The sequence below is a fragment of the Clupea harengus genome, chromosome 8, assembly GCF_900700415.2.
Source record: "Clupea harengus chromosome 8, Ch_v2.0.2, whole genome shotgun sequence".
NCBI classification, from domain to species: domain Eukaryota; kingdom Metazoa; phylum Chordata; class Actinopteri; order Clupeiformes; family Clupeidae; genus Clupea; species Clupea harengus.
In genome coordinates, this window is record NC_045159.1 from 10,079,935 (window position 1) to 10,099,850 (window position 19,916).

The window sequence follows — 19,916 nt, forward strand, 5'->3', positions numbered from 1 at the left end:
TCAGTGCTCCACACAGCTGCCATTCTTCTCCCCCTCTCTCCTCTTTCTCCCCTTTCCTCTTTTCTCCCTCTATCCCTCCCTCTATCTCTCCCTCTTTCCCTCTTTCCCTCTTTTTTTCCTCTGTGCGCTCACTGATCCCTCTTTTTGTCTGTGCGAATTCCTCGTGAGTTACCCCTCCCATAGAGTGTTGATGAATAAATGGAAAATAGAAACCTGTTTTGTCTCCGGCACTCCAATAAATCAGGCTTCTTTTCCATTTAAAACGTCCAGGCCTGCAATTTATGTCTGCGCTTAATAAGCCGTTACTAAATGAATCGTGCTGGGGGTTTTGGCTGAGAGGCCCCGTTCCTCAGTGCTCTGTGAACGGGAGAAAAATGATACTCCTGCCTCGGCCCCTGTACCCAAGGTACAGAACATCAAGGGTTCCTTCCGCCATGGGACAGGGGAAACCTCATCCCTTGATGCTGCCGCTGCCGCCACGTTAGAAAGTTACCTTAATTACTGTGTGGGGGAGGGGTAGAGGTTTGGGGGGAGGCAGTAGCACTTATGTTGGCTGCACTGTGTCACTATCTCTTTGTGGAGAACTGGCGCTCGGATTAGTGCTGTGAGATCGTTTGCTTTTTTTTTTTTTTTTTTTGATTGCTTTTGTTTGTTGTTTTTTTTAGTCCAGGCTGATTGGTTGCTATGTACTTTTAATCAGTGCTGATTGGTCATTATCTATTTGTAGTCTGACCTCACAGATTGCTCCAGTTTTGTTCAGTGTAAGCCAACTGATGCATGTGTTCTATATAGCTACACTGTATTATCATGTCCAGGGTAATGTGCAGTGTGTGTGTGTGTGTGTGTGTGTGTGTGTGTGTGTGTGTATTGAGCAGAATGTCTGAGGTGGTTGTTCAATAGTCTACACGTTGTAAAGTGAGCAAAGCCCTCCACAAATTTCTTGAATCTGATTACTGGTTAAAATAATTTGCTATATTTAGCCATTAAGCTTGCCATTTCATAAGCCAGGGTGTTAAGTGTTTGAACTTTAAAGCTGGTTAGAAGACTGCCAAAAACACTGTAGAAAAATGGACGCCGTAGCATGGCAATTAACTGCTTTTTTTTACATTGAAATACAACGTTGGTTTGTGTTTTAACTTGTACATTAACATGAGAATGATAGACAATGATAGCAAACTGACTTCTACTGAGTAGTCATGTACTCGTAAGGCTGTGTTAATCTTTAAAAAGATGGCCTCCTGCAGTGACTCCACCTCTCGGTTCAACTGGGCCTCGGAGGCCTCAGTCGTCCCTGTGACTCTTTTCTTTTTCCCTTTCATGTTTTTTTTCTGCTACACCAGCAAAGGTATAGAGCTGGAACTTCCTACGTTCAAATGCTGTTTCTTTTGTCGTGTGTGTATTCTCAGACCTGACCTGTAACGTTGCACCACAAAAAAAACCTTCTTTAACTGCAGAGTAGATTGTTCCCCGCTTGGCTAACTTCTCTCCAGTCCCTCTGGCGCTCCGGCCCCTCTTAACTTGACTGTAGCCATCAGTGCAACAACAGCTGCTGTTTCCAGCAGAATCGTCTGTGTCTGTGTTTTTGTGTCTGTGTGTGTGTTGTGTGTGTGTGTGTGTGTGCTCGCGTGCGTGTGTGTGGCGTGTGAATGAAGCCTTAGTTTGATAATCAGCCCCTGAAGTGTTTGCCGGGCCTTCGCCATTCAGTACCATTCAGTCCGGGTCCTTCTCTGAGCAGACCCTTCTGCTCCTGCTCCCTCTCTCCCCCCCTCTCTCTCGCTCTCTGTCTCTGTCTCTCTCTCTCTCCAAGTCGAGTGTGTGTGTGTGTGTGTTTGTGTTTGTGTGTATGAATGTGTATGTCTGCACGGATTAGAGGAACCATTGATAGCCTGGCACTTTTCACCAAACTGCCCGTAGGTGCCCGTTAGCACACGTAAATACCCCGTCGCCCGACTGAGCTGCCCTTTGAACCGCTCTCCAAGATATTTCATAGTGGTCAGAAACCGCTGCATATTAAAGTGGGTGTTTACAAACCTGTAAAAAATGAGCTCTTTGTTCCACGTCATTTCAAGTGCGTCGAGTGGACGTTTTGAATAACAATGAGGCCTATTCAGGGGAAGTGTTTTCCAGTGAGGCAAGAGTTATTTATCTATCTATCTATCTATCTATCTATATATATATATACTGAATTATACTGAATTATATATATATATAATTTTATGTTCCCTTATCAAGCGGAGAACTTGAGTTTTGAGAGTGCGGAGTGTCGTATTACCCAAAACGCAGAGAGAGTGCACCAGGTTCTTTTTGAATCTGAATAGAGCACGCTCGAGTGTTTGTGTTTTCCTGTAAGTGTGAGCTTTTCTATCCTACGGAGCATTTATTTAGGCTGCGAGCTAAAGACGAGTTAGTCGTCTGGCTGTGAATACGGTGTGTGTGTGTGTATAAGTGTGTTTGTGTCTGTTTGTGTGTGTGTGTGTGTGTGTGTGTGTGTGTGTGTGTGTGTGTGTGGGTTGGTTGGCGGGGCAGCAAGGAGAAGTCCTGACAGAATGAATACTGTAATTAGGGCTGATCCGCTGGCACGGTGCCAACCTTACCCGACTGGCGTCTCACACAGTTAATTATAACCCCCTGTTTCTAACACGACAAGAGGATATTTACCAGTGAGAAAGAGGGAGACAGAGAGAGAGAGAGAGGGAGAGAGAAAAAGAGAGAGAGAGAGAGAGAGAGAGAGAGAGGGAGGCAGGCTAGAGGGTTGCCAGCCTTGTGAAACAGCCTTTTGTTTGTGAAGGCATTCAGAACACAATTGCGGGGTGGGGGTGGTGCTTGAGGTTGTTGGGGGAGGGTGAGGCTGGGTACAAGCAGGTAACACTGAACTACTTCCCTCCTCCCCCTCACCCATCTCTCTCTCTCTCTCTCGCGCTCTCTGTACTGCGCTCTTCTTTTTCACACACACACAGATACACACACAGACAAATGCGCGCACACACTCAAAGCTCGCAGAAACCATACTGCATGTTTTTGTAAACTGGGATGGCTTGTGTGTGTGTGTGTGTGTGTCAGCAGTACTAGTGGTGTCAGGTCGTGGATGGTACTGCTGGCTCTGAATGGCACTGAGGTAATGTTATGTCATTCAGAAACCCCAGCCAAAAGGCTGGGCATGACGGGAGTGGACATGTATGGATGGATGACATCATGTGTGTGTGTGTGTGTGTTTGAGGGAGTGAGTGTCTTGGTACTGTAAATGTCTATGTGAAGGAGTCCTCTTGTTTATTTATATGTCAGTTTGAATATTTTTTGGTGGGGGGGGGTATATATATTTTTTTAATTTGTGAGTGTGCGTGTGTGTGTGTGTGTGTGTGTGTGTGTGAGTGTGTGTTTGAATTTCTAGCAATGAATTCTATTGGGATTTATTTCCCCAGCTGAGCGCTTTGAGTGAGCCTCTGAATAGTCATTAGGGGCTGCTCGAGCTGCTCCAAAAGCAAACAAAGGGTTAACCCCCCAGTTCTTCTCAGGCCAGGCGGGGGTCAACCCCTGCCCAGACTGAGGTCATTCCCAAGGCAGACCTGGGTCATTGTCTGGTCAGCCTGGGATCACGGCCGTCTCTCATTCAAGTCTCCGGCTTCCAAAAACCTCCATTCACCCCCTTCAACCCCTCAGCCCCCCCCAAAAAAGAGGGGCAGAACCAGCGAACAAAAAACGTCCCTGATTTGTCAATTTCTATTTCAGGACTTGCGTATATTTTGTTTTGTTGATGGTGATGGTGTTGTTTATTTGCTGTGAGGCTGTGGCCCATCTGGTCCTCTGCAGCAGGATTGATGAGGCTGCAGCTGAACTACTGGGGCCCTCCGTAACGGCCGGGAGCTTTCATGTCGCTGCCTCTGTGTCTCATCTCTCCAGGCTTCGCACACACAGCGGTGCTCCTGCGGCACTGTCAGAAGCCTCCCAGGGCTCCAAACGCTAGTAGCCCAGCAGCCAAACTGAAGAAACTTTCGTTCCCAGATACCGTCGTAGCACTCCCAAAAGTAGATGCTAAATGGTGCTCTTTCACAATGCAGAGAGTAGCTTCTGTTATTGGATACGTGGTTCTTTTTTTATAACATGTGACGCAAGTCCAAACTAGTTCTTGATTGACGATGGTGGTTAAGCATGTTGGTAATTGATAATGGGGTAAGCGATCCCATAGGTGGGCTTTGTGCGCTGAGGGTTTTCGGGGTGAGCTCAGAGTTGAGTTGAGTGGGGTGGTGTTGGGTGTCGGGGGGTGAGACTCCTCTGAGGGGTTGGGGTGCGGGGCCTGGGGGGCCCCAGTGGGGGTTTGGGGGTAGGTGTTGAGGCGGAGGACTCCTCTTGGAATCCAGACGATCATCTATCCCAGCAGGCCGAGCAGCCGGACCATCCGTCTTCCCGGTCTGGCCGGCACACTGCTGACAGCGGATCCGTCACCCCCTCGACCTCCCGCCCCCAGCCCCACACACACACACACACACACACACACACACACACACACACACACACACACACACACACAAATGCACACATTTCTCTCTTTCTCTCATACGTCCCCTCTTGCACATGCACACACTCACACACACACACACACACACACACACACACACACACACACACACACACACACACACACACACATAAACATACACCCCAAACTCACAAATCACACCCCTTCCCCCTCACAAATATTCACTCCTGCACCCCTTCCTGAAAAGCTGATATTTCTGCCCATACCCAGACAGCTGCATGGGGCTTCTCTCACATAGCGCTCGGTGGTGTATAGACAACCTCTGTCGACGTGTCGTATAGAGCTGCGCATTGTTGTCAGACAAACAGGTCTGCTTGTAGGGGGGAGGTGCTGGCACGGGAGGCAGTAAAGGTGATTATCCCACTCGCTATCCTTTATGAAAGGCAGGCAGAGGCGTGGGGCCCTTGGTTAGGGTTTGATGTGGGTTTCTGATCCTGTGTTAAATTGTGTTTTTGAATAATTCCTTTGTGTGTTTGTGTGTGTGTGTGTGTGTGTGTGTGTGTGTGAGTGTGTGTGTGCGCGTGTGCGTGCGTGTCTGTCTCCTTGGGTGGGCTGGATGGATGATTGGGGTGGGGGGTGTTTGGGATTGGGTTTCTTGTGGAAGGCTGGCTGTTTTACGTTGATCAACAACAAGCGGAAGCACATCCCCAGCAACACACACAGACGCACAGACTCTCGTATACACACAGTCTCGTTTTCACCCACAAATGCTAGTTCTTGTTCTCTCTTTCTTGTCCGTTAGCACACACACACAAACACACACATACACACAAATGAATAAACACGTTGGCATGTATACTCTGTCATTGGGCCCTGTTTATACAAGATCTACTTACACTTCGTCAACAGTGGGCTTGTCTTTCCTGCACTTTTCGTCACTGTGGCAAACCCCTCCACCCCATCACTGGAAACTGTCTGTACCATCCTTAGTGTTAGGTGTCCAACCAGAAGCCTGTCTGAAATGTTTAGTGTTCAACCCCCCACATGCATGTAGCATACTGGGTTACAGACCTATGTACTGTACATAACTCCACGGAGCTCCTCACAGACTCTCTGTCTCTCTCGCTCTCTCTCTCACACACACACACACACACTTCACTTGCACTTCACTTTCCTGTGTCTTCTGTCCCTTTCAGCTCTTCAGGGACAATAGAAGCATTTTTTTTTGTCTGTATGAATCACTTTGTGTGTGTGTGTCTGCTTGTGTGTGTGTGTGTGTGTGTGTGTGTGTGTGTGTGTGTGTGTGTGTGTGTGTGTGTGTTGGTGTGTATGTATGTCCGAGCAGTAGAGCAGGAGACTTTTTGTATTTGGGTACGTGCATGGAAGTGCATTTGTGTGTGTGTGTGTTTGCGTGTATTGGTGTTTGCATGCATTCATATGTGGGCCTCTCCGTTTGCGTGTCTGTGTGTTGCATGCAAGCTTGTGTGTCTGTGTGTATGCAGGCCTGTGTGCTTTCCCCTAGTATTCACGGTGTGCGTATCTGCAAATGTGTGTGTGTGTGTGTGTGTGTGTGTGTGTGTGGCATATGTATTTGTGTGTGAGTGACTGGAGTGGCTGCCCTGCCATTGAGCAATGCCCACCCCACGCTCCCCTGCCCCTGCCCCTGCCCCTGCGAGTGCTCTGCCATCTGCCTAGCGTCCGGGCCGTGCCAGCTCTGGGCTGTTGGCGGGCAGCGCTGGTATTTTTAGTTCCGCAGAGTAGAGAGAGAGAGGAGAGGAGGAGTAGAGAGAGCAAGAGAGAGAGAGAGAGAGAGAGAGAGAGAGAGAGAGGAGAGCATTACTCCACTGCTCTCCTGTTTACTTATGCATGTCATGGAATCAGTACTGGGGCCCAACACAGTAAGCCCATTATTATGAGTGATAATATGGTACTTGTGGACAGGCGCGCGGCAGACTTGAGCAGAATATTCCACTGACGGCCCGGGCACCCCGCTCTCCCTCTCTTTTTCTCGCCCTCCACCTGCAAAACAGAGGCTGGGTCAAGTATGTTTTTGTTTTGCTTTTTTCCCCCACCTTCTTCTACTTGTTTGTGCTGTTCTGAAATCTCTCTGTTTGCCTTTCTTTTTATTTCTTCTCCTTTTTTAAAAATAAACGGTCGTGTTTGTTATTTCGAACACCTCTCCAGCCGAGTGTTGTTTGGGTAGCTAAGCTGTGCTGGGCCGCGCCTCGCCTCGCCTCACCCCGGGTCACCCTGTGGTCTCCCGGTCTAGTGAGGGGACGTCTGAGCACCGGGCCCAGGAGGCAGTCCTTGTGGCTGCTGGTGAAGCCAGTAATGATGGTAATTATGGTGATGACGGTGATGATAGTTATGATAGTGATGACAGTGATGATGAGTCTCTCTCTTGCTGCGCACTCTGTCATTTTCCCCCTGCTCTGTAAAAAAGCGTCACCTGTGAGGTCAGGCAGGACAAGGTCGACGTGATCCTGAGATCAAAGATGTGTGAGGTATCGTCTGTGGCATTGACCGCCTCATTTTTTTTACACGTGTCAACAGCGGTGTTTGGTGTTTTCTGCGTTCAGAATTTGTATGTGTGTGTATGTTTATGTGTGTGTGTGTGTGTGTGTGTGTGTGTGTACTTGTGATTATGTGTGGTTGTTTGTACAGTATGTGATTGTGTGCGTGGGGGTGTTTGTACAGTCTGTGTGTGTGTGTGTGTGTGTGTGTGTGTGGTGTTCATAGGGTGAGTTAGTGGGCCCCTCTTGCCAGCCTCCTCCGTTTCTCATTACTGCGCTGATGAGTCACTGTCTGTGAATGCAGCCATCCGTGGACGCGCCGAGTGACGTTAGTGTGTGTGAGTGTTTGTGTGTGTGTGACTGAGTGTGTGTGTGTGTGTGACTGAGTGTGTGTGCGTGCATAAGTGCTGAGTGATGCTAATGTGTTTACTTTTTTACTGGACTTTGAATTACAAAATGTAGCCTCTAATAGAAGCTAGGAACTGTGTGTGTGTGTGTGTGTGTGTGTGTGTGTGTGTGTGTTAAAAGCCATATAATGTTCTAGTCCTTTCTCCACACACACTCCCATCTTACACATGCTGCCTTTTATATCCGCTCGGTCTAGGGCTCTTCAGGAGCCCAGTGTGTATTCACCAAATGCACCGACTGAGACTGCCCCCTTCCTCCTCCCCTGGCTCCTCCAAAGCCTCTCTCTCTCTGGCCACCTTAAAGGGAAAGTTCACCCCAAAGCCTCTCTCTCTGGCCACCTTAAAGGGAAAGTTCACCCCAAAATGAAAACTCTTCCCACTCATCTTGTCCTCACGGCAGAAGGACACCGTATTTCATTGCTTTTTTTCCGTGGAACGTGTGTCTGCGTTATGGACATGAATGACAGCTGGTTCTTTTTGGACGTTAACAGTTGTTTGTTTGCTTGTGTGTTTGTTGTTGGGTTTGTTTATTTGTTTGTTTGTTTTTTCTGACGTATTCCTTTAAGCTCTGTGATATTTGTAGTATAGTCTGCTCTTAGCCAATTATTTACCGTGCCCGGAAAAAGTATATTAAATAGGTTAGCCAGCTAACTAACTAACCACAGAAATACTTAATCACATTAACCAACTCATTCGTCTCCCATGAAGCCCTCCATAGTCACCTGCTAATGGTCATCCAGAGAATACACTCGATTTGAAGCCCTTGCCAATGTTGTGTACTATAACACAGTGTACTTAATACTGCTTTAGCTTATCCACATATTAATCAAGCTAATGTACTAAAAGTTTCACATTTGTGTGTTGGTTTCTGCAGGTGTGTCTACATTCCTAAAACTATCATTCTTTGGTGTGTGTTGTAGATAACCTACCAACATTTACATATGTGTGTCTGTGTGTGTGTGCGCGCGCGCTTGCATGTATGTGTCCACGTGTGCGTGCACGTTTTTCTCGAAAGTAACACATCAGTCCTTTTGTGTGTGTTGTCGTAGGTAACGTACCAACCTTAATGCGTGCGCACGAATGTGTGAGTGTGTGTCTGTGTGTTGTTTGGGTTAATGGTCGGTGTCAGACACCCTCCACCCACAGGCTGAATTGCAGAGCAGAAATAATTTCACCAAATAAAACGCTATTTTGGGCCCTTCACGGGGATGAGGTGGGGGAGCTGTTTCCATGGAATATACTTAAAGAGGAATGCTAATGATTATGTGCCCTCCATGGAAAAATCCAGCAACCCAGCAGACAGCTATCACTAACTCCAGCCACTCCCCATAGAGTATTCCCACATGCTCCTTATGTGGACCGACTGTCACTAAACAAGCCGAGCTAGCCTAGTTACCGACACAACACACAGGGCTAGCTAAGGGTCTGGGTGGGCTGTTTTGGTGAGGAAGGGAGGGAATTCAATGGAGTTTCGGTGGCTTTGTGTTTGTACAATTATTGTGTGTGTTTCTGAGGAGAGGGATATTAATAAGTGGATGTGTAAAGGTTGTTTGTGTGTGTGTGTGTGTGTGTGTGTCTGTGTGTTTGTGTGTGTGAGAGAGAGAAAGGTTGGAGGAGGGGGGCAAGAGTCACTGAACAACCTAACTGAGAAGACACACAGCGCTCTGTGAGAGTGAGGGAAAAAAAGTTTGTCTTTTTCTTTGTAAGGGTTCAATTCATTTTTGAAGAGAAAGAAGAAAACTAATGAGTGTGTGTGTGTGAGAGAGAGAGAGAGAGAGAGAGAGAGAGAGAGAGAGAGAGAGAGAGAGAGAGCACAACATGTAAAGAGAGTAGACAAAGGCAGGGTGTTTGTGTATTGGAAACTCATGTTGGCAACGTACAACCATAAATGAAAGGAAGGTGTGTATGTGTGTGTGTGTGTGTGTGTGTGCACGTGTCGGAAGCAGACAGGATGTTACCATGTGGATATTGCGCTGCTGTGCTGGACAGGAGAGCAGAGAGGGGCCATCTTTCTTTTTTCCTCTTTTTTTTTCTTTTTCCCTCTTACCCCTTTCTTTGGATTTGCATGGTCGCATCACAGCCCCCCCCCCACCACCACCACCCCCCCAGAAGCACTTTCTATAAATAGACCCTCAATAGCCGCCTGCTTCAACAGACCTGCTCAACAGAATTAATTGCGATAGAAAGGTTCTTTTTACTTGCCCTCCTGTTCTGTTACTCTCTCTTTCTCTCTCTCTTTCTCTCTCTCTCTCTTTCTCTCTCTCTCCTCTTTCCTCCTTTTGCTCTCCTCCTAGGCTAGGCTTGTTTTTCTTTGCATGGAATCATTCTTAGTAAATAGGTTATGAAAAAGAATCACTAAGAGACTTCCCTAGCGGTCCATTGCCATTATTGTCATTGGAGGGGAGGTTGGGGAGAGGGTAGATGTGGTGGAGAGAGGAGGCCTGTATTTGATGTCCCCCTTTGTCTAATGCTGGCATTAAACCTTAAAAGGGTGAAGCGTCTCCGGAGGGCTGGCTGTGCTATTCTGAGCGGCGCTGCCGTTAGATCAGGGTGATGATACACTCACAGGCGCTGGGCTGGGCCCACGGACACACACACGGCAGAGATGAGGTGGGGAGATGGGGCAGGTCAGGGGTAAAGGGGGTTGGTTGGGGGTGGGGGGATGGAGGGGAGGGGGGTGAACACTACTGCTACTGGGAGAGGTGTGAATTCAAGTGTGTCCTTCGACTGTATGTGCACCGTGAAAGAGGGAAATTATTGCAGGCTTGAAAGGAAAACGGCCATCCTGACCGACTGGTTTGGTGAGTCGTAGAGGACTGTCTGAATGGGTGTATGATGCGGTGTGAGGTGGATTGCGCCTAGCGCCTCACGGGTTAGACAGACAGGCCGACAGACAGAGAGACAGACACAAAGCCAATAATGTAGTCGGACCCTCTTTCTGTTTGTTTTTTCCCCTTCTTCCAGAGGAGACGTTATTGCCTATAACCAGGAGCTGCAATCCATCTTTGTCGTGTGTGTGTGTGTTTGTGTGTTTGTGTGTGTGTGTCTGAGGCAAGGGACTGCAGGGCTGCGTTGCCCTTAAATCACAGTCCCTTTGTGCGGGTCTCGGGAGTGTCGTGACCTCATTATCAGACACAGACGTCTGGGTTTCGGGGTGTGCAGCCAGGGGGGTCTGCTCCCCTTCTGGAGTCCCCCCCAAACACCCCCAAACACCCCCTGCTGTCACCCCCTCACCCCCACCCCCCCTATAAGGGACACCACGTCAGGCTTCAGTATGATGCAGTGGCTGTTCTTTGCATTTCGTTTTGGTCTCTGTGTGTGTTTTGCTGTGGTGTGCAGGTTTTCATTGTTTTGTGTTTTGGTGTTTTTTTTTTATTTATCTGTTTGTTTTACTTGTTTTGTTCAATCCAAATGATAGAGAAGGAGTGGGGAACATAGTGTATTAGTGTATGCCTGTGTGTGTTGCGTGTGTGTGTGTGTGTGTGTGTGTGTGTGTGTGTGTGTGTTGCGTGTGTGTGTGTGTGTGTGTGTGTGTGTCTTTTAGGGATTGGGGGGAGCGAAGAGGTCAGTTTATCTCTGTGGGGGGAGTCGGTGTGAAGATTGGTTGTGTTGGCAGTGCAATGATGAGGTGTGCGTGTGTGTGTGTGTGTGTGTGTGTCTGTATCTGTGTGTTCAAGCGTGCTCCTCAGTCTCATGGGCATAAGAGGAAACAAGCCTGTTCCTCTTTTCGTACCCCCCCTCCCCTCCTGTCTTTTTTTTTGTTTTGAGATGAGGTACGCTGAGTGTGCGGCTGCTTATCTTGCAGAGGTGCTTGCTGGGGGAAAGTGCTGACGCGACGTTGCTGCTGCTGTGCTGGATGTTGTCGTTGTCGTCGTTGTTGTTATTGTTGTCGCTGTCACTCTGACTGCTGCACTCCCACCGCGCTGCTGCGCCTTCCTAGCCGCCTCTGAACGGCATCATGGGAGTTAGCTCACATTCATCAGTCTACCTGGCTGTCGCTTTCTTTCTCGTTCGTTTGACTTTCTTTCTCTTCTTTGGTTCTTTCCTTTTACCTTCTGTTTATTTTCCATCAGCATGTTTCCATTCTCTGTGTGCACTGGGTTTCTACGATTTTCTGTTTCATTTTGCTCTCTCTCTTTCTTCTTTCCTTCTCTGCTTTTCTTTCCCCAAAGCAGCGTTCTTTCTCTGTGTGCACTGTTCCCCTATATATTTCTTGCTTTTCTTTGCCGTTTTGCTTCCTCCCTCCCTCCCTCTCTCTCTCACTCCCTCGCTCTCACTCTCTCCCTCTCTCTCCCTCTCTCTCTCTCTCTCTCTCTCTCTCTCTCTTTCTGTGTCTCTCTTTATTACTTGGTGGAGTTGGGCCAGTGACATAGCCTCAGAATAATTGCCTTTTCTTTGTTGAGAGCAGCAGGAAGTGAAGAGGAGCAGGTCCCCACCAGCCCTGAGGTTGCGCTGGGGGTTCAGTTTTCAGCACGACACTCCTTTCATTTCCCCCTGCTCAGCAGACAGACAGACAGACAGACAGACAGACAGACAGACAGACAGACAGACTCGGTGTCGGCACACCTCAGACAGACAGCATTGTTGTTTTCTAAAGAAGAGGACTTTAGGACGAGCACACACACACACTCACACACATGCACATACACATACGAAGAGGACTTTCTGGGTTGACCACCAGCTAGTGAAATAATTGAATGATGGTTCCGGAGAGCTGCATAAATAAGCCCAGCGCTCTCCTATTCCTCTCAGATTTACTGTGAGCTCTGTTGTTTAACGCTGTCAACATGGAGAGTGAGGTCAGAAGAACACCCCCCACCCCCACCATTCTCATGAGCACACATTCTCTCTTTATGTTTCTGTCTGTCTGTTTCTGTCTTTTGGACAAAAATGTGTGTGCACACTGACTCACTCTCACACACAGACAAACACACACACACACACACAGACACACGCACACACACACACACACACACGCACACACACACACACACTCGCATACACACAATGACACACACACACTCTCACGCACACACACACACACACACACACACACACACACACACACACACACACACGCACACTCACCTACTCACACACACCCACACTCTCACACACACACACACGCACGCACACACACACACACACGCACACTCACCTACTCACACACACCCACACTCACACACACACCCATACACAAATGAATCATGGATGGTCTTCAGTACACACCGCTGATAGGGTGACATAGCATGTTTGCTTGCATGTGTGTGTGTGTTTGGGGAAATGCGTGTTAAAGTGTGTGTGTGTGTGTTTGTGAGAGAGAGAGAGAGAGAGAGAGAGAGAGAGAGAGAGAGAGTGAATAATGGAGGAGTTGAGCTCAGGCAGCTGTGTGGTTCTGTAGGTGGAGGCCATTAAAGATGCATGGTGTTAGAACAGTGGCGTGGCGTGGGGTGGGGTAGGGTGGTGGGAGGTGTGGCTGAAGAGAATGACAGCTCTGTACACGATTGCCCTGGCAGCCCCCCCCCCCCATTACCACAGACAGACAGAAGACACAGTGAGGGAGGGAGAGAGAGACGGAGAGAAACAGACAGACAGGCAAACAGATGAAAGGGGGTTGGAGAAGAGGATGCAGGGCGAATAAGAGAAAAACACTCTCTCTATCTCTCCCCTGCTCTTTCTTTCTTCCTGGGTGCATTAAGCTTCTCCCCAGTATGCCTCCCTTTTCCAAATGTCCCCTCCTTGCTGACTTTGAAGTGTTCCTCTAGTGGCCTTCTTTGTAGGCGCTGGAGTGCCAGGCCATGTGGTGACCAGAGGACCTGTGTGCAGATGAGGATCAGGTGTTTTCTGTTTTTGCTGAATATATTTAACAGGTCATCTCAGTTCTCTAGTTTCCTCTTCTCTCTCTCTCTCTCTCTCCTCTTCCTTTGTTTTTTGTTTTTGTTTTTGTTTTTGTCGGCATACTTGTGCGTAATGTGAATAATCTGCCAGTGATCTAGTTCAGAGAGCTGAGCTGGGACTGGATGTTGTAGGGGTAGAGAGAGTCTGACTGCTTTGTCCTATAATGGGGCAGGGTTGACGTGTGTGTGTGCGTGTGTGTGTGTGTGTGTGTGCGTGTGTGTGTGTGTAAGAGAGAGAGAGAGAGAGAGAGAGAGAGAGAGAGAGAGCTGCGCCCCCCCTGCATGTTGGCAGAGGACTGGGTGTTACACTGAAAGCAGGTGTTGATGGATGTTTCCTCTGCATCACGTGGGGTCCTGTGATGCTGCTCTTACATAAATGTCATCTGTACAGTAGCCAGGGCCCGTGGAGCTCCCAGCGCCTAGGCTGCATGCCTAGTAAACTGTGTGAGTGTGCAGGTCTTGCACTCTCCCTCTCCCTCTCCCTCTCTCTGTCTCTCTCTCTCTCTCTCTCTCTCTCTCTCTCTCTCTCTTTCACTCTCTCATTCAACCTCTGTGTGTGTGTGTGTGTTTGTGCACTCATCACATTTTCGCTGTGTGTGTGTGTGTGTGTGTGTGTGTGTCGTATGTTTGTGTGTGTTTGTGAATGTGCTCAGTCAGGTCTGCCTACCACTGTCCTCGGCCAGCCAAGACGCCGACACAAGCAGTCATGGGAACTCTTCCGACTGCTTTGTTACTAGAAACAATCAGCCTGTGCTTAACCTGGCCACCATGCTTTCCCATTGGCTTCGCACGCTACTCATAGACCTCTCCTCTGAGTCGCGTGGTTTTTGAAAATAATGTTTTTTCACCATTTATTTCTTCTGTCTTGTGTTGGCTAGTTAAATATGTCTGGTCCACTGGCCTGGGCATCTTATAATGGGAGTGTGTAGGCATTAAAAATGTCTGGTCCGTCCTGTTTGGAGCATTTTAGGCATTCCTGCCTAGAGGGCTGGCTAAGAGGCCTTTTTGTTCCCGCCAGAAGATTTGTTCATGGGTGTGTGTGTGTGTGTTTCACACACACACGCACTGGGCAGAAATGAAGGCTACATTGATGTGCCCCATAATCTAATATGTTTTAATAGCAAGGCGTCGCAATCACCCTGCCCCTTCAGACGCAAAAGAAAGGATTCCTTATCGGCCAATTTAGCTTGGAAACAAAGGGGGTGTTTTTGTTGGGCGTTTCATCTGAAGAGGACACTGTATGTTAATAATGTATGTTATTGTTCTGTGTCTAACGTTTCAGACCTCCAAACCTTAGCATCAAATTCCATCCAATTATTTGTAATTTTAGCAGTGATTATTGAAAATGTTGAGTGGTTGGTAGTCATCCAGTTCTGTGCAACGAAGGGAAGGGCTTGGTTTTCTTGTAAAATTAATAAGTGAAGCACACGTTAACGTGTCGATGCAGTGGCCATGTTTTTTCTTTTTTTTTTCCTTTTTTGTGCATGAACGCTAATTTAAGCAAAGACCTCTGAGTCATGCAGAACTCATGCAATGGAAAAATGAGGACGAGGGGGGGTTGGGTATGGGGAGTGTGTGTGTGTGTGTGTGTGTGTGTGTGTGTGTGTGTGTGTGTGTGTGTGGGGAGGTGGGAGTGAGTGAATAAATGTATGTTGCCTCCTGCATGCTTCTCCTTTAAGCACAGCCTGTCCTCTCCTCACTATCAAGGGTAGCACAAGGTGATACCCTGATGTGCGTGCCTGTGTGTGTGTGTGTGTGTGTGATTGTGTCTGCCAGAGAACAAAACTGCCCTCAGGGTTTTTGATAAATCAGCAGGATAACTATTTTCATACTATTTGGTCTCTTTTTCTCCCCCCTGTCCTGTGCATCTCTGAGCTAGTCCCGCCACATGTGTCTAAATTTAAGAGAAGCCTGCCTCCTCCTCCTCCTCCTCCTCCTCCTCCTCACTTTTAGGAAAATGCGGCAAACTCAAAAATGATGATGTTTGATGTGATGCGAAAGAGACGGCTAAATAAAACTCTTTGGGGATTTCAAAACACTTACAGATTTCTTTCACTTTTGCTCTCTCTCTCTCTCTCTCTGTCTGTCTCTGTCCTCCTGCAGGATCTACGGAAGCAGATAGCTCCACTGCTCAAGGGATTTCAAGCGGAGGTGAGTTGTCCTGTTGGTTTTGTGCCCTCACAACACAGAGCGCTGCCACCAGTGCCACTGATATCAGCAGCACCAGGGCCAGGGAGGATGGAGCCCTATTGTGAGGATGCAGGAAGGGGGGGCGTGGTGTGTGTGTGTGTGTGTGTGGGGGGGGGGGGTAGGAACCGCCAAACCACCTCGACTCGTTACACTTGAAGACCCCCCCGCACCCCCTTGCCGATATGTTGCTGCTTCCCGGCCATTCCTTGCCTGGCTGGCTGGTTGCTAGGGGAACACGTTATCAGTGTCCCCTTATATGGTCTGTAGCCTCCAGCCATGTCAAAATGGCTGCTCCGAAGAAGAAAGAACACAGCACAGCACACACACACACACAAAAACAGACTGAAGAGATCCTGCATCAAGGGTCTGAACCCCCCCCCCCCCCACACACACACACACACACACACAGATACGCACAGCATTGCATCACGGTCACAGAGCACACTACCGCTCGCTGCCGAGATACACATCAAACCCACTGCAGTCATTTTGTGCCAAATGTTTTTGTCTCACACAGTCAACTGCATTAGCACAACAGTGCATCGCACTCCTCATAGGATCTGTGTACAGAACAACTGAGCCCAATATATTGTCTTTCTGAATTAATTTGCAAGAGTTGCTGAGCTATTTCGTACAAAAAAAACACATTATGAACATTACAGACTTTTGGACTCTGATTCTTGTAAACGTAGATGGTGGCTACGCATAGGTGATTCAAGCATTCAGGAATTTCATGTGGTTTGACAACTTAAGTCGTAGAACTTTGGAGTGACACTTTTTGTTTCAAGGCCAGTAGGCCTACACAATGAATATTGATGAGGTTGGTGTCAACACACCTGTAATAGTCCCCACTGTCAGAGGCAATGGCCCATCAATCTGGAATGTCATCGTGATCTGGGAGGGGGTGAGTGGGTTGGGGAGGGTGTGGGATAGGGGGCTTGATGAGAGGGATATAAGGTAGAACTGAAACTAAGGTAGAACTGAAGGGGTGGGGATAGATAGGGCCACCTTTGCTGAATGGTGTGGGAAGCATTCATTATTAGAAGATAGCTAAAAATGATGGTTTTGTTTGTAAAACTGGATGCTTCCTCAAATGATTTGTGACTATTGTACATTTTGGTACCCTATCAAATTTTCTGTTACCTTCATACCAAATAAAAATAATTATAAAACAAATAAAAATGGAATGTCATCGTGGCCCATCTCGGCCCCCTACACTATCATTTTGCAAAGTCAGTGTGAATGGTAAGAAAGGAAGAGAGACTAAAGGCCTCTTTACAGTTTATTGAAAATGCTGTAGTCCAAATCCGAGCATGTAATGGATACAGTTATAATAAGATACAATCACATTGCGTTCCTAAAATAATACAATACAGAATTAATATAAACTGTACAACAAAAGTGGTCAGTCCATAGAATACGATTTATTATAATGACAATATACAGAGAAAAGTTTTAAAAAGAAGTTAGCTCACGTTAACAAAATTAGTTGCTTTGGTCTTTTATTCCTGGCTGCAACATGTAAGCTAGCAATACCACCACATCTCATACAGTGTTGATATGATGCTCCAACAGAGCAGAACTAAAGGCAGACTACTAGGAGTGTGCAGGCTGTGCATCACTTTAGAGAGAGTGAGACAAATATTTGTCTAACTTTATAGGTAGACTATTTAAGTTGCAGAGCTCATAAGCCTTCGAACCATGTAGCCTATTTATGAACTAATACATCATACCAGAGTATTTGTTTGAAACAATCACGTGTAGAAAATTAGCTGTGCTGATCCAATATAGCTGAGTGCTACATACAGCTGATGTTAATTAATTTTTTCTATATCATAGACCCACTGATAGCCTTCTGATATTTACTGTATCATAGACCCACTGATAGTCTTCTAATATTTACGGCACTGACAGAAATGTTGATAAAGCCTAAAATAATTTAAGAGTCTATTCTGAATGCCTTGGTAAGATAATAGGCAAAGTGCGTGTCTGTTTGTTTTTTATAAAAGGGGATGAACTGTAATGCCAACTGGGAGAGAGAGAGAGGGGGGGAGAGAGAGGGAGAGAGGGAGAGAGAGAGAGAGAGAGATAAAAAGAGTTTGCATGTATAAAATGACTTGCTGTGTCTGATACAGCTGGCTGCAATATGATATGCTATGGACAGAGTTTTCTTTTTCTTTTTTACTGGCGGAGAAGATAGGCTACCGTAGTTGCCAAAGCTAAAACTGTTCTGTAGCCTATATGAAGTTGACCATGCTAAAATAATCTCTAAAGTCTTCTCTAAACATGTGTGCACTGTAACAAATATTTCAAAGCTGACGTGGTGTGAGAATTCATGAGATTGACCAAGATAGACCAAAACAGGTGTATTTTTTTGTCGTGAGATGCATTGAATGTCAATCGATTTTAGTTTTCATGCTAGCATGATACAGGACCTAAGAAGCGTGAGAGTTGGCAACCCTGGTATCAATCACATGAGTTGCAGAGTTGAGACCCAGGCTCAAATATCTACAGCTTTGAATTACAGCCACAACACCACGACATTTGTAAGTAAACAAATCCGAATCCCCAATTGGATCGAATGAAAAAGCCAATGTTCTTCCCCACTGTCCTCATACTCTCCTCTGACGAGAGGTTACAACCAGGGCAATGCTTGGACTTCAGGACATAGGTAGCAGAGAAAAGTGAGTGCAACATCTTGTATCACTGTGGTCAATGAAAACCACCCAATCGCATGTGCTTTAGTTTATAGGAGTCACAGTTGTTTTTTTTTAATGCACCAATAATGACATTTACCATATCGTTATCATCATGAATAGCTCTCTTTGCTAATAGGTGGGTTATCAAGAGCTGTTTTTCAGGAGATGTCAAAACTGAAATGTGCATGTTAATTTTATTCTCCTCACAAAGCTCTAAACATATATTTAGCTTCTACCTGTATATTTGAAAAGTAGACCATTTCAAGGTTTCTGAGGGTGTTATTTTTATGTACATAGGACAAGCGGTTTGGCAGAATTTCAATGTTATTCCGCCGCTGGTTTTGGTGACCCCTGAGTGTTAAAAAAATCAATGTTAAATTATGAGTGGTTTAAGGGGGTTTGGCATATTTGAACTGATCTTGCAGTCCCGCTTGGCAAGAGAAATTGAATGCAAGCGGAAGTGGGCGAAGTGAAGTAACAGAACACAGCAGAAGGGAATAGATTATTTGTGGAGAACCGAGTGTTTTTTTCCTTTGCTCACATTTTATCGGCTTGTGTTATGTAGCTGTTGGGTGGTAGGTTTGTCTCTCGCCGCTCTGGGTCAAGAGCCATAGTATGTCTGGAGGTGGTGTGTGCATCACTGTGTGTGTGTGTTAATGAATGTGAGTGTGTGGAGGGCAGGGAAGCAGGCCAAGTAATGCTAATGGAGCTTTAACCCCAGACATCCAGTGCCGTTGCGGGCCTCGGAGCGGGCCGGGTGCTTTGCCGATGCGCTCTGACAGCACGAGGGTCCAGGCCAGGGGGATCCCCCGAGCCGCCTGCCGCCGCCGTCACCACTGCCACTGTCATTGCCACGGTACCCGCCTGCCCAGCGTCGCCGCGAGAACACAAGGCGGCGTGGCTTCCATGCCCCCTCAGACACATTGTGGGTGAGCGCCTTGTACCCTCCAGGAGCCGGGCATTAATGTGACTAACAGGGGGAGTGACACCGCCATAGCCGGAGAGGCTGGCACCCTGCATGCAAATGGTTTAATATGGCGTTTGGGATCAGGCTGGGCACACAAGGGCGTTGTCCGCACAGCGCGTTTGTCATTCCAGCGGTGGTAATGTGTCTGAGCAATATTTTTTAATGATTTCTTTATCAGTTTCGTTGCACTTTTGGATGTGTGGGGACTTTGTATTCAAACACAAATCTCATATATAATACTAATTGATTCTATCTAAACATAGGCACACACACATCCCTACACACACAAACACATATACAAACACGCAAAAACATAGACATGTATACAACAACAAAAAACACAAACCCATATACGTGCAGTGTAAAAATGTTCAGATGCCATTGAGTTTATTGTAACAATCAAGCAAACCTTCTGGCTTCTCTCTAGATGGTGACGCGCAATGCCAATGAGTGCAGCACAGGCACTTAAAAATGTGTCACACCATCTTTGGCACGATTGCATGAAAGCTATGAGCTATTTTTATTTTGTGTTCATTTTGCACACATCAGTAAATGTGTTCACAAGAGCGGCAAAAACCTCATTCTCCTCAGAAACACTTTATTTAGAGAGCATTTGGGTGCCTCATTTCTCTTAAAGCACTTCACTCGCCACTGCTAAGATACACATCAAGCCCACTGCATTCATTTTGTGCCAAATATTTTGTGTCGGTACATAGTCAGCTAAATTAGCACATACTTAACTCTTGACCTAAAGTAGCTGTTGCGAAAT

The 19,916-nt window shown here is 47.0% G+C and overlaps 1 protein-coding gene across 1 annotated transcript in view; it reads left to right on the forward strand.

The window, feature by feature from the left end:
* cux1a (cut-like homeobox 1a) overlaps nt 1-19,916 on the forward strand; it is a gene marked incomplete at its 3' end in the record, with an annotated part of 93,154 nt that overhangs the window by 31,515 nt on the left and 41,723 nt on the right. Inside the window, exon 3 of the mRNA XM_031571314.2 lies at nt 15,395-15,442. Coding sequence (XP_031427174.1) covers nt 15,395-15,442 — 48 coding nt within the window. The remainder of the gene's footprint in view (nt 1-15,394; nt 15,443-19,916) is intronic.